Source organism: Trachinotus anak, unplaced genomic scaffold, assembly GCF_046630095.1.
Source record: "Trachinotus anak isolate AG129_WGS33_773 ecotype Australia unplaced genomic scaffold, CSIRO_AGI_Tana_v1 ptg000014l, whole genome shotgun sequence".
NCBI lineage: Eukaryota > Metazoa > Chordata > Actinopteri > Carangiformes > Carangidae > Trachinotus > Trachinotus anak.
The window spans coordinates 16,041,508-16,060,339 of NW_027273865.1; the positions used below are offsets into that span (position 1 = coordinate 16,041,508).

General features: G+C 39.1%; 1 protein-coding gene across 2 annotated transcripts; it reads left to right on the top strand.

Moving 5' to 3' along the window:
* Positions 1-8,503: 8,503 nt before the first annotated feature.
* rnf26 (ring finger protein 26) lies at positions 8,504-12,661 on the top strand. 2 transcript variants are annotated; one of them, XM_071496753.1, is made up of 2 exons: positions 8,504-8,564; positions 9,052-12,661. In XM_071496753.1, the coding sequence occupies exon 2, from the start codon at positions 9,213-9,215 to the stop codon at positions 10,365-10,367; it is 1,155 nt and encodes a 384-aa protein (XP_071352854.1). In that variant the 5' UTR covers positions 8,504-8,564; positions 9,052-9,212; the 3' UTR covers positions 10,368-12,661. The 2 variants fall into 2 exon arrangements, with proteins under 2 accessions (XP_071352854.1, XP_071352853.1); XM_071496752.1 differs by having other exon boundaries at positions 8,510-8,564; positions 8,682-12,661.
* Positions 12,662-18,832: the final 6,171 nt, after the last annotated feature.

An 18,832-nucleotide genomic window follows, 5' to 3' on the forward strand; every position in this document is an offset into this window, starting at 1 on the left:
AGTAACCACACACACACCAGAAACTGACAACTCACTCATCTGTGCAATTATCCCATAAATGCTGCTACTGTTGTTGTAAATATGTAATTTTTTGTATCTATATATTTTGTATATTATTATATTGTTATTATTTATCTTTCCTAAATATCTGTTATTGCCGTTTCTTTGCAGCTTCCTGTTCTCTGCACTGCCACTTTGCTGCTGTAACACTGTGAATCCCCCCAGTGTGGGACTAATAAAGGCGATCTTATCTTATCATATCTTATCTTATTTTGAATACACAATTTTTACTTTTTTTATACTGTGGTATGGCCACTTTTACCTAAGTAGAATATGTTAATACGTCTTCCACTATGGCAGCAGGCCCATCAAATGTTGAATTTCTCTGTGTGTTGAAATGATGTGCATAGGCCAGTAGTTAGAACAATACTTTGTGTTTCAAGACTGTGTTGTCTGTTTTATTGCCGCTCCCAAACAACAGCACGGCTACAAATGTTAGCAATGTTAGCAAACCAGCTTACTACCTACGGTAGTAAGTAATAAGACTAACATAGTGTTAGATCAAAATTAATAGCTAAAGTTACACTATTTTTAATATAAAGTGTATATTTAAGCTTTTTTTTCTAATTTTAAAAGGAATCCATCAGAGTTTCGTCTACATCTCTGTAAAATCATGGACTCATTGTTTAAAAAATTTGTAGCAATTTCAACTCTGCAACCATTATTGTAAACTGCATATGAGCCATGTGACAACGTTAAGTTTGACAGATGTAGCATCAGTAGCTGAGGAGGCGTGGGGCTGAGCAAACAGTCAGTTGTTTACCTGCTGAATGGTGGTTGCAACAACACATGTGTCAGTCCGTTAGCCGTGAATAAAATTCAAGTCTTTTATGTTTTTTATTACCACTAGAGTGTTGCCTTTTTTCCTGATTCTGTTTTGGGGAAAACAAACATCATGAAATAAAACTTGGTCATGACCAAGAAATGGATCCAATTGTTTTGTGAATTCAGCATTAAAGGAATAGACATTTTGGAAAAAACTCTAAAGCTCATTAACACATTGTTTTGGTCATTTCAACTTCTCTTGGGAGTTTTACCTTCACTGCGCAGCATGATGTTTGTTCAAATTTGGATAGATTTGATTTGATTTGACTAGAAGGCTGTTTCCACTTTCATCTACTCAAAGGGGAAAGTTTCTCTGCACTCACCTAAAATCTGAGTTTTAGTCGTGTACCTGCAGGCAGTGATTTGTGATATACAACTAGTCTGAGAGTCAATCCTGGTCAAATAACAGACTTACACAAATGTGATGTGGAACTTTGAAATCTACAGTGTACATACATTCATTGTCCATCCAGTGAAGTAGGAAACATATTATCCAGTAGTTAAACTTTTTTAAATGAAAGATAATTGCATATTGTATATTCTGGGTTTTTCGATGAGGGTTCAGGGGTAGATTTAATTGAACGAGTTTGAGATGTTGTAACCAAAATAACATATTCCTTAATTCTTATAAAGTCAAGAAAAAAACAGAAAATTGGAAAGAATTACACCTGTGGTCTCCGTGCAGTTCTTTATTTTGAGGATCTGTTATTTCTAAATGTCCGAAGCAGGTGGACAGCAGAAATAAAACAGAGAGGAAAAAAAGAAAGAACGCCTGCTTTTAGTCAACAGGTCCTTTAGTGTTCACCAGATATCACTGGTGTTCTGTTTTTCTTTCCCTCCTAAAGCTATCAGAGGGGATCTGTCGGTGGAGATACGGGCACTATTGCTCTGTTTAGAGGGAAGTATGAGGCCAATACTGATAACACATCCAAACATCTGCCCATCTCTCTCTCTCTGAGCCCGCTGTGATGTTGTGTTTATTGGGTCTTGTGTTGTGGGGAAACTCAACACAACATCCTCTCTGGATTTATGTTTCACAGCCACAGAGAGGGAAACAATTGCAATTGTCTGACCCTTCACAATGTGCTTTACACACAAGACATTTCATGATGTTCAGTGAGGTTCCTGTGAAATATGTATCATAAGTTTGTGTCTACAGTATTTATCTAAAAACTACCAAGTATCCTACAGAAAACAACAGGGCCGCCATCCTCGTGCATACTGGCATTAATGCTTTTTAAAACTGATTATATATGGATGTAAAGAAGAGTGTAAACCACTGTGTCGATTTTTTCATTTCCGTTAGAGCGAAGCACAATCCTTATGGTGTGCGTTGATAGCAAAGAACTGGCTGTTCTCAAAACAACTACATTGTTCTACCTCTCAAGGTCAGTAAATTATGACTGAATCTTAAGAGCAGCCCTGTTACTTGGGTGTGGCAAGAGGAGAATGGGTACAGTATATAAACAAACATATAGAATCTGAGGATTTTTTTCAGCAGCCCTCTTAAAATTCCTGGTGGACAAATTGCAAGAATGTCCCCTTTTCGCCTTTTATTTAATATGATACATCCTGAACAGGGCGTTTGGGAATACGAGGGGGCAATGGGTTTGGGAATGAGACTCAATGAGTAAAATAGAAGCAGGAAAAGCCCCATACCCTCCCCCACACAGTTCCCAGGGACTGCAAAGCATGTTTCTCAACCTGCTGACTGGGGAAAACCTCTAACTTTCAACTACTAAACTATTCATATTAATCCTGAATAAAATCTTTAACCTGTTTTCCAATTAATGATTATATTAAATCCCAAAGTGTCACACTGATTCTTTAAATAGAATAATGTGTAGTTTATTAACAAGTTGTTCAACATCTGTGCCATTAGATAATCATCTTTTTTCACCTTTTTTGTTTCACCTTTTTTCACATACTGTTTTAGCCTTGAACTTGGCTCCTTTAATATTTCCACTCCTGATGCACCGACTGAAGTGTCCTTACCATGCACCCCTGTGTATGCCATTCCTCAGTGATTGATGATTATACACGACTTCTGTTTATATCACCAGGGCTCACAGTGCTGTGCTCATGGGCTGAAGAACGCCTGAAGGAAGGAAACAGAGGAAAAGAAGTCATTCTTTCCAAGCCACTGAAGCAAGACCCGAGAGCAAGTTGTTTTGGGGGGTAGTCTGTCCGGCATGAGAGGCAGCTATTGTCCGAGTTGCTCCAGAGGACGGGGGGCTTTTGAGCATACACTGGTATGGTGAGGGGGGGAAGAGTGGGAGAGAAATTTGAATTTCTGCTAAACTCCGTCACAACAACACGGATTGTGACAAAGAGACACTTTGATAACTGCATGGGCCAAGACTCGAACATTGCTTCTCCATGGTGATTATATGTAATAAGGGGCATTAATCATAGTAAATCAACCCACTGACATGGTTCTTTATTGTTTAGGCCTGGGATGATTTTGGAGTTAAAAAGAAGAGAAAAGGCAGATGAATTAAAAAAAAAAAAAGGCTGACAAAGGCTAATGACTTCAATTTAGTAATGCAATTTGTTATCTCTGCTTGGGGCAAGAGACACTGAAGAGACACTTACACTCCACAAAAATCCCCAGTTTATCAAGTCTTTTCTGTGGGAAGACTTAGATAATTTCAACTTGTTTCCAAAAGACTTTGAGATTTACATTGGAAACAAATAGAGAAATGGAGTTTTGCAGTGCAGCTTGCATAGCTTTCATTTAAAAGTAAAGCCTGTATATAGTCCCTTGAGCGCTTCTATCTTGCTCTGTGAGGCAATGTTGTATCATCATATGGATTTCTTTCATGGAGAAGATCCAAGCAAAAAAGATGAAGGGCTGATGATTAATGATTATTGAATTTATCAAGTAGTTTAATGACAGCACATGAACTGATTTCACTTATTAATGACTGAAAGAGTCATATTTCAGCTATTAAAAAGAGGCACCAAGCCCTGGTATGTTAGAGCTTCATACATGGAGTGACATGCTTTTCCATGCTTCATACTAGAGATGAAATGTTTGATTAGTTTTTGACATGGCACCATTTTTTCAGACTTAGGCTTAGCAGGACATAATGGCCTAATTACATAAAAAAAAAAAAAAAAAAAAACTTATTCACTTGTATTAGAAGTGGGAGGAGGTTGCTACGGTCAAGCAGTGGCTTAAAGAATGAAGCAGCACCCTAAAACTAAAATCATAACACTAACTTTTAATAACCATTTCACCTTTCCTATTGAGGCACATGTCCTTATGTCCTTGACTATATGTGTGACATCCCACCTGGGCTCTATAATCATTTCCTGTTTTATTTTACTTCCAGCCTTTGTGATTTTTCCCGCCAGTTTTCTGCATTACCTTTGTTTCATCAACCAATTAGTCCTTTGAGTATATAGCCTTGTCTTTCCACTCTAGTTAATTAAGTTGTGTATTCTTTGTGTATGACCTTTTGCCTGCTCCCTGTCTGCTTTGTTTGCCACACTGATTGACATCCTGTGTATGGCCTCTGGCTTTCCAGTAAAGACTGGATTTTTGAATTCTTACCTGATCTCTATGCGTGATCCCTGCATTTGAGAGCATTGCCTGGTTTAAGATTAACAGTGGTATTGGAGGACTGGGTTATGATTCCTTCTTGTATGTGTTTAGTTGTAGTTTAGTTTCTTTTGCCTGTTTTGTTTTTCTGTTATGTTGTTTTTGTTTTATCGTATGTTCCTTTTTATCTGTACTTTATTATTTATCATTTATTGTATTTTTCCGGATGAAGGTCTGAGGATGGAGGCGTTGTCTTAATAAAGTGAGCTCAACTGATGGACTGTGAAGGATTCCTTGGTTTTCTTTTCATGTCATGATTTTTTGAATGACATGCACCTGACTTCACACTGTGCAGGACCTTTACTCAAATTACTATCTGTTACTTGATAGACAAAATGATTTATCAATTCAGTGAGAAAATAACCAGCAGATTTATTGAGAAATTAAATAATGGTAGTATGTCGAACTATTTGAAATGTATAGAGAAAAAAATCAGATTGAACAGTGATGAAAATAATAATCAATTGATATCTATTACTGACTAGACAAAGGATCTTATTGAGGTTATTTTTTTCACAGAGGCAGAATAATGAGTCATGAAGCAGGAAGCTGCTACTACATCCTGCAAACCCATGGACATCCTGCAGATGCAGAGACAAGGTCCTGAGAAGACGACTCAAAGAACAGGAATGTCACGCCATGGGACCTCCACAGTCTTAGTCATCCCATTCATATCTCTAGCACATCAGTAAAGTCATCCCTGCCTCTTTTTCTGCAGTGACTCTTTTGTCCCACTCAGTTTGCCATCACTTCTTCTATCGCCCTCTCAGCGTGCTGCAGAGGCAGCAGGCTTTGGGCAAAGGGTTTCTGTGGAATGCAGGGTCCTGCTCTGGGTCTTGACTAGTCTGCACTCCAGTGATTTCCACTGTTTAGAGTTTGTGTTTTCCCAGAGAAGCTTCTGGTCTGCCGCCTACCCCCTGTCCTCTTTCTAAAACATACACACATGTATTCTGAATGTAAATTTATGTGGGTCCAGTGTACTGGCTGTCAGCCAAAGCAATCATTGAATCTGAGGATCTGAACTCTAAATACCAAAATAAACCACAAAATCTGGGAACACAACATAAAAAAGTCCCCCCACTTTGCCATGATGTCAGATTTCCAAGATTGTGAGGAGGCTGGTCTGTGCAGCAATAGTTATTATAGGCAGTCAACAAACTATTGCCTCGTAGGTTTGCCTCAGACTGTTTGTAGGCATTCTATTAAACATTATTAATTTGTATAACTGTGATCTGGAAAAATCATCCAATAGCTTAAAGCAGATTAAATGCAGAAATCTGAATGCACAAGGCTATATTTCTGTGCCCTCAATGCAGTGAGGCTTAAAGTAAGGTGGAGGTCAGGGTGCTGGGTGGAAAGCAGCATGGATGAGTTTCATGCAGGTGATCACAGTTGGAATCCTCTTACAAACCTGCAAGTAATGTTTTTACTTTGTGGTTGTATCAACCATAACCACAAATTTGGGAATTTTGGGAAATATGCTTCTTTGTTTCCAGTGGTGAGTTAGAGAGTTGTGACAGTTTAATCAGAAGTTTAAGTTCTAAAACTAGAAAGGGCAATTTCTGAAGAAGCTGCGGTGGGATTGCTGCCTTCTGCATAAGCTAAAACAAAGTTGGGCTGCTGGCTTAAATTTGTATGATGAGAGAAAATGGGAAAAGGGATGAAGAATGCAAACTCTGGTGAAGAAAGTTTAGATGCAAGTCATATTGTTTAAGGGGGTTGGCAAACACGGACAATGGGGAAGGCTGGACAATAGCTTCAGTTTAGCTTCGGTTTATGCAGGAGGCAGCAATCCCCCTGCAATTTCCTCTAACACTAACCATCTTGATTTGCACAACTCCTCCTTCACTGTTCACCAAAACCCTGTCAGTACAGAGAGCGAGTTTGTGTTGGGACAGCCACTAAGACTATGCCAGCCACTGCCAGTTACCAGCTAACAAACAACATCACCAATTAACTACACTTACCGTTCTGATACGTCTTCCACTCACCAATTTCGGTGCACAATAAACTCCTCAAAAACTCCTGGTTCTGGTCTGACTGAGGCTCAAACAGGTGGCTGAGTCTCTCCAACATTTCCCTCTAATGACACTGATAGACACTGCTGTCTTACCTGGCAACCTAGCAGCGGTGGCCTTATGCGTGGGTGTGCTTACAGCCCCAGTTTCTGATTTTCTTTTTCACTTTTTATGTGAGAAAACCATGTTAAACAGAAGTTGTGTCAGAGTATTTTACATCGTTTCAAACATGTCTAGAGCTTTTTACACACAGTCTATGGTATAGAGAGGAACTTTAAATGTAAATAATGCTTTGTTTATGATGCTCTGGGGCTCTGGGCTGTTGGTATCCTGGTACCAGGTAGTTGTGTGTGAGTGTGCGTCTATGTGTGTCTATGTATCTGTTTATCTGTGTGCTTATATGTGTGTGCAAGTCTAATCAGAGATCTAAATGTCAAGTTGGAGATGCAAATCAAAAAACTGTTGAAAAATACAGAATTTTTGAACCTAAGAAGAACATATAGTGGGTTTGTGTTTGCAGCAATCCCACCTAATTACACACAAAGGACACATTGTGGATTTTGAAGACTGGCTGTGTTCATTTTTAGACATAATCTCTTTAATTTGATATTAAAAAAAATTAAAATATAGACTTGGGAATTAATAATCTTACCTTGACAAAGGAAGAGGTTATATAAGACTACTTTGGCATTTTGGGGAAAATTGACTTCTCCATTTTCTTGTCGAGAGTTAGATGAGAAGATACCAAACCTCACCACTGTACTGTAAATATGTACCTATTGCTAGTAGCCAGTTAGTGTAGCACAAAGATTTGAATGGGGGGAAACCATGAATATAGGGGGGAAACAGCCTGGCTTTGTGCAGTTCGTTTCTGCAAGGTGAAAAAAAGCTCAGTGATGAACAGCTCAGATGAGGAGGATACAGCACAAGGAAAGGAAGGAAATATCGTTGATATTGTTCGGGACTGCGAAGCTTTTGTGTTTCATTGTCACTCAAGTGGCGCTTAGGTAATGGGAGACAATAGCTCAACAAGTGAGATCATATTAATGTAAATGGAACGGATTGAGTTGGGAACATTGGAAAATGCTCCCACACACTCACACAGAGAGGGAGAGGGAGAGAGAGAGAGAGAAAGAGAGAGAGAGAGAGAGAGAGAGAGAGGTAAAGACAGAGTTATGAAGAACAAAAAACAGTTTCTAAAATCAAAAAAAAAAAGAAAAAAAACACTTGAATACCCTAAAAACAAACAAAAAAAGCTCCTCTAATTCCAGTGAGAACTGTGAGGGACACAGAACGCCATCAGCTGATGATGAATAACCTGCTGTTGCCTCTGCTTCCACACTACTGTTGTTTTATATATGCAACTGCAGCTGCTGGTGTAAATATAACTTTTATGCCATTACTTATCAAACCATTATTATGGTGTAATCCTATTATGTCATTATTATACTCCTGAGAATTATTTTACATCAGATTTTTTATCATACTATTGGGACTATTGCTCAATCTCATCACTGTTATTATTATTTTCAACATTATAATTAGGCCAATTCTATTACTAGCAGCAGTGATAACAGTAGTAGTGCTCGTTGTCATTAATTGTGTGTAGTTTATGTGCTGAGTCATACTATTAAATAATACTTACTGAAAATAACTGCACATAGCTAAATTAATTTTTCATAGTCATAACAAAAAACTTTTTACAGCAGTTTACTAAATGATGACTCTTTTCCCCTTCATTCAGTAGGAGTGCACTTCACTGCAGAATACCATGAATCACCTGAATGAATAGATAAATTTGTATGAAACGAGGATTTCTGAATAAATATTGTTGCATTGTATTGAAAGTCGCAATATTGGAAACGAAAAGGAATGAGCTTTGAATGGCGTGAAAACGTGGATACTTTATATATTTTTATTTCGAAAAAAAAACCCTCATTGATTTGACTTTTTTTTTTTTTTTTAATGTAAATCATTTTATTTTGTAAAACTCACCGGAAGTTGATGGTGAGATCAGCTGAACCAAAACAAACATGGCGACCAGGGTTGAAACGGTAAACATCTTGAAGTTTTTTGCGTGTTTTTCTTAGTCTCTCTCGATTTCACCTGTCAGTTTTTGCACATTACATCTCTTGTAAAGTGTCTGTCTGACTAATGAATTGTTTCCGCAGCATTTTTTGAACGGAGAGCAAAAGTGAAACCCAGAAAACAAACGGAAGTGTCTGGCTCTCGTTTGAAACCAAACATCCGCCTCTCTGTAACGCGTGTGTTTACGGTGTTAGCTCGTCACTTTAGCCGAGCAAAGATGGAGCAAAAATGAAATATAAATCAGTTTATCGGTCAACGAAACGAGGAATGGCTTGTGGTTTCGGCTAACACACACAGGTCGAGCTAACGGGGTAAACAAGATGTAACGTCCGAGTGTCTCACTCTGAGCAAATAAAGACATGGACTTTGCCACGGAGACAACCTGAGCACAAAGATCGATAAGTTGAAGATACATTACCATGGGTCTGGTGAACTTTGTCATCTCTACCATAGGAAAATGCCTGGACGCCGTTTGCTTACTCCTGGACCTGAATTTTCTCATCGTCCACACCGTGGTGCGGACTCTGCTGGGGGTCATCACCTTCATAAACAGTCTGCCCAACCTCCTCCTGGCCTCCGTGCTGGAGCTGGGAAACTTCTTCGTCTTTTGCTTGATGTCCATAGCAGAGGCGACTTCAAACGTCGCCCACAGTGCTGTCACCATGTTGGGGGGCTTGGTGCCGGCTCTGGAGGGGCTGCTTGAGAGCCTAAAGATGGTGGGTTACCTGTCCATTCACGTACTGTTCCGGGGGAAGGAGCAACTGTGTCGGGGTCTGCTGTTGGTACTGGAGGGCTGTGGCATCGCTGTCAGCCTGGTGGTCTATTTCACAAACACGGTGGTAAACTTTGTGCTTATTGCCACTCAGAATGTGTACTTGGCGGCGGTCAGTGTGTGGCAGACAGTCTCCAGCCCACTGCAGAAGGTGCTGGAGCTCACGCTAACCTCCTTCACCTTTCTGTACAGCAGCCTGGTTGGGACGTCAGCTTTCCTGTGGTCGCCCTGTAAGCTGGTTTTGGACTTTCTGGTTTCACTGGTGCACATGTTCATCAGCATCTTCATACTGAACATCTACGGCCTCCTGCTAACTGTCACTATCGCTCTGACTACCACGGCCTACCTGAACCCAGAGCTGACCAGGCAGGCTGCTGTGCGAATTCTGGATTACATCGGTTCTTTTCCTGCTCTGCGCAAACTGTTTCTGGCTCTCCACCACCTTGCCTCAATCTTGCGGAGCACCCCACCTTTGGTGCGTAGTAACATGCAACGCCTGCAGAGGATACTCCATCACTTCTACCTACTGGAGAGAGGACTTTGGCAGCAGCTGACTCAACACAGCAGCCAACTAGGCCTGGTGCTGAGGACGCACCTCCACAGGGACGACAACAACAGAGTGCGAGGTGACGGTGACCCCGGTGACGAGCGGCGGGGCCCACCAGACGGAAGAGCAGGAGATGGAGCCCAACAGGAGGTGCTGGATTTAGTTTTCCCCTCCTCCAGTACAGACAGACCACTAAAAAAGCAGTCGTCTTCAGGCAAAGACAGTAAACCTCTGCCTGCTGAGAATCTGCTGACTCTACTGAAGGAGCAGGAGGAAAGGAAGAAGTGTGTGATCTGTCAGGACTGTACCAAGACGGTGGTGCTGCTTCCATGCAGACACCTCTGCTTGTGTAGAGACTGTACAAACATCCTGTTGAAGCAGCCTATCTATCAACATAACTGCCCACTCTGTCGACACATGATCCTCAACACTATGGATGTGTATCTATGAGTGACCAGTGGAAGTGGATCAATGGGCTTCTGACATCAAGGATCCTAATAATATATCAGTATCTATACTTAAAATTTTACCACAATTGAAACAATGCTCTATAACCTATGTTTTTATGTTAAAGGATAAGTCTGGTGATATTCTATATTCAGCTTGCTGTCAAAAAATCCCAGGGTTGAACCAAAACTAACAAAGCATTAATAAGTCCATCTTGCAGTATTTTCTGCTTCTCTTCCCTGACTGTGGCACTGAGCCCCAAGCCTATTCGTTCCCACTGAAGATGTAATAAAGCTTTAAAAACAGCTCATAAATATTATTGTTCTATTTAAAAAAAAAAAAAAAAACTTTTCTAAAACAACTGGGCTCTGCAGCTTTTCACAGATTTTACTCAAACAGGAGCGAACAGTGCAAACAGGTGTAAATGGGCTGTGACTAAACAGAACATACTTGTTAGTAGGATCAATTTATCATTTGTAGTTGTTTATTGATGATAAAAATAGAGAATATCACCAGACTTATTGTTTTAAATTTGGTTTCAGATCTGTGCACTCTGCCAGCAGATCAGAAAATAAAATACTTAAGTAAAAACACACACAGGAAATTATATAATATTTGTACCTTTGGATGCTGAGCAAACTACAGTATTAAAATGCCACCACCAAATAAAGAGACCAGGGTTGCATCTAATAATTTTTATTGTTATTATTATTTTCTCTATTGATGCTTCAGTGTAAGGAAAACTGTTAAAATCATTTACCAACATATATGACTAAAAAAAAAACTGTCAACAAATGTTTGTAAAGGTGAAACCAGCAAATGGCTGAAACGATTGGTAAAGATACCTACAAATTAATTTTCTTTGCATCGACTGCTCAATCAACAAGTCATTGCAGCTCTAAAAGACTGCAAAGTCTTTTTCCAAAAATGTAGCTGAGCTATTTCACGACTGTCCACAATTAGTTTTTCATTTTGTGTACATTGTGCATTGAATTGCGGGAGAATGGAAGGGTTTTTTTTGTATGCACATTGACCATTTTAAGTTCACTTCATTTTGTTGTTTTTTTTTCAAGCGTGAACACACAAAATACTCAGATCCTGCTTGGAATAAGTCTGTAAGGTGGCTGTTTTGGCACTGACATGCACCTGTTTAAATGGTCCAGTGTTGCCACGTTGAGTCTAAGGTCTCTTAGCCATGGTAAACCATAGGTGCCCTCCCACTATGATACAGTTCCCACTATGATACCGAAATGTTTACCACTACTCATGTCTTACAACAAACTCTGTGCTTTATTGCATGAGTATACGAGTGATTCCACACATGCTCTGTATGTATAACAGTGTATTCAAAGCAACACCATGACTCTTCTGTTGCAGTTGAAGCTTTTTACCATTTAAATATGCTTATGTTAATGTCTGTGCTGCATAGAGCCATGTAAAGAGTTAAAACAAAAAGGTTTTCTGTATGTGAGGAAAGTGATTTATAATTTTCCAGTCAGTGATGATAAAATACAGCTTATGCCATTTATTTGTTCTATTGATAGGGCTTATTCCAGTCTTCCATCAGAGGCGTATTACAGTCACCACCAACACATAATCCATAAAAGGTTTTCCCTTTCCATTGCCTTTGTAATAAAACATAGATTTCTGTTTTATAAAAGGACCATAAACTAATAAGGCTTCACAATTTCATTTGCGTTTGTTTTTCATTTGTTGCTGTTGAAGCTGAAGCTGATATTGATCAGTGTTTAAGGTTTACAGGGCAATTTTGTGACACCACTTAGTGTATTATTATTGATGGTGGGGGTTTTGGAGTCAGATATATGGAAAAAGTGCTGTCTGTCATATGCCCTCATTTGCTTTTTGAACTTTTTTTTTTTTTCTTTAAATGATTTGTATGATTAGAAGAAATTTGATTTCTGCATTATATTTGTGATTGCAGCTATGACATTACTGTTTTTCTTGCTACATTACACAGATATCATCTATGGAAGTGATCTGAATGTCAGTTTTTGATAAGGTTGTAAAAGATTTCTGGAGACCAGACTGTAGTCAATATGGACTACTGCTCCTCTCAGGTATTCCTAAAATGTCAGTGTATAGCATTCCTAACTAGAGATTGCAGTGGACTGAAAACCAGCTCACATGACCATCATCTGTTGCTACCTGCAGCATGTATGACACAGTGTGGGACAATGTGATTTGAAGACATGAATGTAACTTGTGTTTTTTAATGCTGTGGCTGCCACATAATGGCAAGTCATCTGTTCATAATAAATAAAACAATAGTGAAAATGCTTTCAGGATCTTCTTCACCAGCTCATCATGCTTTACATGCACATGTTGTCACAGTCCAGTTCTGAGACAAAAACGGGTATATCAAACACTGTAGTTAATTTATTAGGGCTGCAACTAACACATTTTCATCGTTGATTAATCAGTGAATCAATGTTAATCAATGTATAGTGTCAGCAAAAATGCCCATAGAAGTCCAAGAGTCCATGGTGAACATATTCAGCTTAGTATCATTAAAAGGTAAGAAAACCAGTTAATATTTACATTTGAGAAGCTGGAACCCGTGAGTTTTTGCTTACAAAATGACTTACTTAATCAATGATCAAAAAGCATTGATCGACTGATGGATTAATAAAATAATAATTTCACCTCTGAAATGCATTTACTTTGAAGTAACAGAAAATAGGATGTCTAATATTCTCCCAGCCACAGGTTTGTGTATATCAGGGTGTTCCTCTGCATTGGCAAAGGGATATATGAAAAAAGTCACATATTTCAAGCATTGGCCTCTGTATCTTTTACCAAATTTGGTCTTACTGATTTTGCCATGTTTTCATGATGCCCATTCAGCCTGCAGTATGTCCCCGGGGCCCTTTTATGCAGAGTGTGATGCAGATTTGTACAACTGGAATGCCATGAGTACATCCAGGGGGCTGGATACATGAGATTACAGATTATTTTACTGCATCTGAAACCAGAGATAATGCAGCAGTTGATTTCAGAGTTAGGCTACTTCAGCTTGCATGTCTTGGGGCTGTCGAAGGGTTGCAGGTTTAGAGAGGGTGTGGGGGTGGGCTCAATGGTCATAAGGGACCACACTTGTCCAGAGCCTTGTGGTTTACAGCTCCAGAGGCTTCATTCCCAATGTTCTCTCTAAAAATATCCCCAGCTCTACATTAGACGTCAGGATAAAAGAATGCACTCAATGACATCAATGTAAAATATATGTAAAATATAATTTTCTTTTTTCATTAAGAATTTGATGTTATTAATGAATTTGTCCCTGAATATGACATTAGCATCTTTTACTGTTTATTTGATCCTCTCATCTTTATAACAGAGGTTTCTACTGGATGACCACAAACCAGGGGCTGTTTATTGTCTCCTGACCCATGAGTCCGGCCTCTGCGGTGTTTATGTGTCAGTTGTAAATGAGGATGGTGTTAACAGAGGAGAGGAAGTTTAATATCAAGGGAACAGCAGGGAGGAGTAAACCAAGGAGAGCCTTATACTCTGGGGATTCGACCTCTTCCTTCTGACCCCGGTGGTCCTGGCCGGGAGCAGTGTGGGAACATGTCAAACTCTAGTGCACTTTTCCCTGCCTCACTCAGGCTCTATTTTTTCTGTTTATGATCACTGCCTCCATTGCTTACTCTGTCTCCTGATTTCTCCATCATCTCTACATCATGTGCTTTAATCTTGGTGTCCTAATGAGTGGGAAAACCTCTTCAAAACCGGAGAGGTTGAAGTCATCAGAACAGTGAGTGTCTGCCCCTGCTAAAACATCAAAGATGGTGAATGTCTACCAGCTACAAACAACACCCCTGACCCTGACCGTTGACCTCCTTTTGGGAGCTCATGAACAATGAGAGAACTTCCTTTCTATTTCTGATATTGGCAAGCCTGAGGTGACAATGCCAGAGCCCTCCATAGATATAAGATAAAATGTGGAGACTTACAAAAGGTGAGAGGAGACAGAATAAAGAGAGAAAACCGCGTCAGTGAATTAAAAAGGAAAACAACAGTTTGACAGTAATGTGATGAGATAAAGGAGAAGACACAGGCAACTCATTAGCCTTGGCCTCCGCCCAGCCCTGACTCCAGTGTAATTAAGATGTTGTAATTCATCCAGACCATCCTGATAGCCTTGAATAAATGCAGTGTGTGAGATTTATGGGCAGCACAGAGATTAAAGCTGGTGACTCCTGAAGTAGGAAGCTGGATGATAGCCATCAGGTCACAGGGGCGGATAGGAGACCCGCTCCCATCCCATAGTGCTTGAACTTTCACCTTCAGCCTGAAAGAGAAATGAGATGCAGTGAAATGTGCCACTGTTTTCACACACACAAAAAAGAGTACTTAAAAAGACTATTCAAATAGATGCTCTGCTACTGTTTAAATTCAGTGCCCATAGAAAATATTCACCCTTGTTGATGTTAATTGTTTCGTACATTGAATCAAAAGTGATTGAATGTGGCTTTTCTGGTGCTGATTAACAGGAGAAAAAAAATCCTTAAATATCAAAGTGAAGTCATCTAAATGAGCAAAAAGAAACATAACATACAAAATACATGTTTGCACAAGTGTTCACCCTTTAACTCAAATAATACCTGGACTCAGTAACGTGGCAAATCCTACACCATGAAATTAATACTTGGGCGCTGTATTACCCAGAAGAACACAAAAGAAAGCTGCTCTTACAAAACAATTGGTTCAAGTAAGAGTTTGCTCAGTTACAATGTGCAGTAAAAAAAAAGGCCAAACACTCAGTGAATATTTGATTTTTTTTCAGTAATACCCTCCAAAAGAATGAACTGCTCTTTGAACCTCGTTTTCCCTTGTAAGGTGATCACTGAGAAGATTTCTAAATAGCAAAAAATGCAGACTTCAGTGGAATTTCTTCCTGAATTGTACCACAACAGCAGAACTGTAGTCTTCTGTTGAATATTTGTTCAGTGCAATATTTCATTAAACATCTATTTTAAGTTCAACTGTTGATTTTAAAAGTCCAAAAACAACAAAAGCTCTTAACTTTAGAAGAGATTACTGGTGATTACCCATAAAGGAAAAAATGAATGAGACTACATTTAAGTTTAAATGCATGTAAAATAGTCCTCGATGTGTAATCCGTTATCAGAGAAGAGCACAATGAGGTCTACTTATTGATCTGTCAACCTTATGTTTGATGTGCTTCATTTTATGCAAATAATTTCTCCATTTAAGGATTGTGTCCATAAAAGTGCCAATATTTGACTGTTAAGACCTCAATTTATCAATGATGTATTTATCATTCAAATATGTGTAATTATCTTTAATTTTGTGTGGATAATCTCTTGAGGGCAGGTGTCATTTTTCAAGAGGTGGATATGTGGTTTTAAAAGGAATAACTTTATTTCATTTTCTAGTTTGTAAATTCTGTTAAAGGAAGGATATGATCAATAAATGTTGGAGTCCCTTTGGGCTGACTGCTGGCCTAATAAAATGATAATGTACCAAACATTCCTGTCTGATTTCTCTTAAGCATGCACAGTCACTGTTCCACTCATCATAAAGGCACCTCAGGCCTGTCTGACACAGCTGGTAGAAACGATAAGTCCTGTCCAAATAATCTGAAGCACAAACTGATGGTGCCCTCACTCTCTTCTTTGCACACGTTCCTTCAAACAGTGTTTAAGCTGCTGAACACTGATACAACACTGCCCCCTGCTGGATGAAGTAGCCACATCTACTTTAGCAGAGCCACCTCTAATGAAAGTGATGCAAAGGAAAACACAACTGATAACGACATATTTATTTTATATAGTTCTAGCTGCATGACTCCCTATATTCTGCATGATTCCCTATATCTATAGAGAGAAACCCTCTCACTGAGGACAATGAGGTCATGTCCTTGTTATTGTCTCTGGTAATTTGTGAAAATTTATGTTCCACAGTTACACAAAAATTACACATGTATGGTTTTAGATGGTTGGTGCTCTTATTTATTTTTATTTATTTATTTATTAACTAAATATCTTTAGATTTGTTTCTAAACCAAATGAAATTATGTTATTTTACCACTAGAATTCCTTGGCAGGATGGAGAGAGCTTTAAAGGAATAATTTGATATTTTGGGGAAAATGCTTGTTGCAGAGAGTTAGCTGCAAGGATTGTTGCCACTCTGCCTTAGCTTAGCATAAAAACAGTAAACTGGGGGGTAACAGCAAGTCTGGTTCTCTCCAAAGCTAAGAAAATTTGTCTCCCAGCAACCCTAAAGCTCACATGTTGTACTTCGCTTGTTTGATCCATGCAAAAGTGAGGTGTCTACAATTTGTCTGGTCTTCTGGTTGTGTAACGGCTATAACATGATTGTAGAAATGTCTAAATATTTCCAGTGGAAATGGGTATTTTGGGTAGAAATGTCAAGATATTTCTTTAGACCATCATGTGGGGACAGAAAATGGGCAGAAAATATAATCTAACTTTAATACATTGATAATATGAGAAAGAAAGTAGTTTTACAGACATTTTTGGTGGTTAGTCAAATATATCTTACGGTGGTGGAGGAGTTCTGATCTCATTGTTTTCTGGCCCTGCCGCCTCTAAAGTACATGTACACACTCTTGTCGATCATTTGACCTTATTGTAACTAAACCCTATCTGCATCTACATTTTAATCCAGACATCAAACTCTTGCCTCACTTTCCTTCACCCAAACAAACCCCCACCCAGCTCTGTCAGAGAGTGATGTCATTGTCTTCTTGGCCATCGGCTTCAATTTACAGGCTGTGAACTAATGGAAATAACTGATTTATGCCAGAGGAGGATTGATTAAGTTCCTGCTGCTCTCATTCTACCCTAGAGGGAAAAGTTATGAGGATATATTTAGAGCTTAATTATATGTAGGAGACTCTAGGAGTGAGGGGAAAATAACATTTCCTCATGTCTGTGGTCGTCTATTTGACAGGCACAGAAAGTCTTCCATTGTGTGGTCTTGTGAGTGTTTACCCTCTTAAATAAATAATCATCCCTCAAGAAAAAACGTCACAGATATTCTTTTTGTTCTAAGCTATCATCAGTGATGGGAAAAAGGAGATGACTTACATTAACTAGCTCACAGTGTTGAAATGTTTGAGTCTGTCAAGGTACTTACAGCGTTTGGTGAGATCATTTATTCAGAGGTAAACAGTGGGAATCCAGTGGAAAATGAACATTTGCCAAACTTTTTTCATTAAGCTTTTTACTTCGGTAATGCTTTGCCTTTGGGAATAAAAACCACAGGACTGGGTGTTGGATTAGGCTAATAAAAGTTCCACATGGAAGTAAATCAATCGAGCAGAGATGGAAAGTAACTAAGTCAATTTACTCTAGTGCTGTACTTTTGAAATACATGTACTTTACCTTTAAGCTTTTATACTTTTATAATTTTACAACACTACATTTCACTGGGAAATATTGCATATTTACTGCACTACAGTCATTTAACAGCCATAATTACTTGTGACTTTTACATTTTAAAAAAAACATCTAATAAACTCATAAGATACATTGCATTCTTAAAGATTAAACTAGTGGTTCTCAACATTTTTGGCTTGTGATTGCTTACAAAAGAAAATGTCTAGTTGTTCCGTCTTGGTATGTTTCAGATGTCTATGAGGTGATGGCAGCTGCAACAAAGAGAGATTTCTCCTCTAAACATTACAGATGCTGTCATTTAAATAACAATTTGAACATTTCAACCAGATTAGTTATCTCAAGACCCTGCAGATTTGGTTCCAATTCAATTCAGTTCAGTTTTATTTATATGGTGCCAAATCATAACATACAATTTCTCAAGGAACTTTACAGAGTAAGGTCAAGACCTCTCAGTTCCCATCATGAGCAGGCACTTTGCAACAGTGGAAAGGAAAAACTCCCTTTTAATGGGAAGAAACCTCTGACAGCACTGGACTCATGATGGGTGGCCTTCCGCCTCAACTGGTTGGGCTGAGAAGAGAGGAATGGGGAGGAGAGGAGAAAGAGGGTGAGAGAGTGAGAGGGGGAGAGAGAAGAGACCAAGAACAACTATATATACTGCTGTAGTCAAGCACTGTGAGACTGGCTGTTATATATATTGTGATAAACTCTCAATATCAGTACTTTTAGGCCTAAGTGCTGCATTACAGAATTGCTTCGGCCTTTATGGCACAGTCTTAAATTGGTTTAGCTTTTATATGGTTTCCTTGGTGATCACTCCTCAGCTAACACTTGCATAACATGTGGGATTCCTCAAGGAGCCACGCTGGGACCTCAACCGTTGCATGCTGCCACTGGGAAACATCATCAGAGAACATGGGGTCAATTTTCATAGCTAACATTTCTCTATCACCTGACAACACCAGCCCCATTGACAAACTGGTTCAGTGCATTGATCAAATCGACACACTGATGTCTCATAATTTCAGAGCTACTGTACAATAACTTGAAACTTCTCT

Excerpts from the sequence above, each read along its gene's own strand:
- rnf26 (XM_071496752.1), top strand. The coding sequence starts at position 9,018 with ATGGGTCTGGTGAACTTTGTCATCTCTACCATAGGAAAATGCCTGGAC.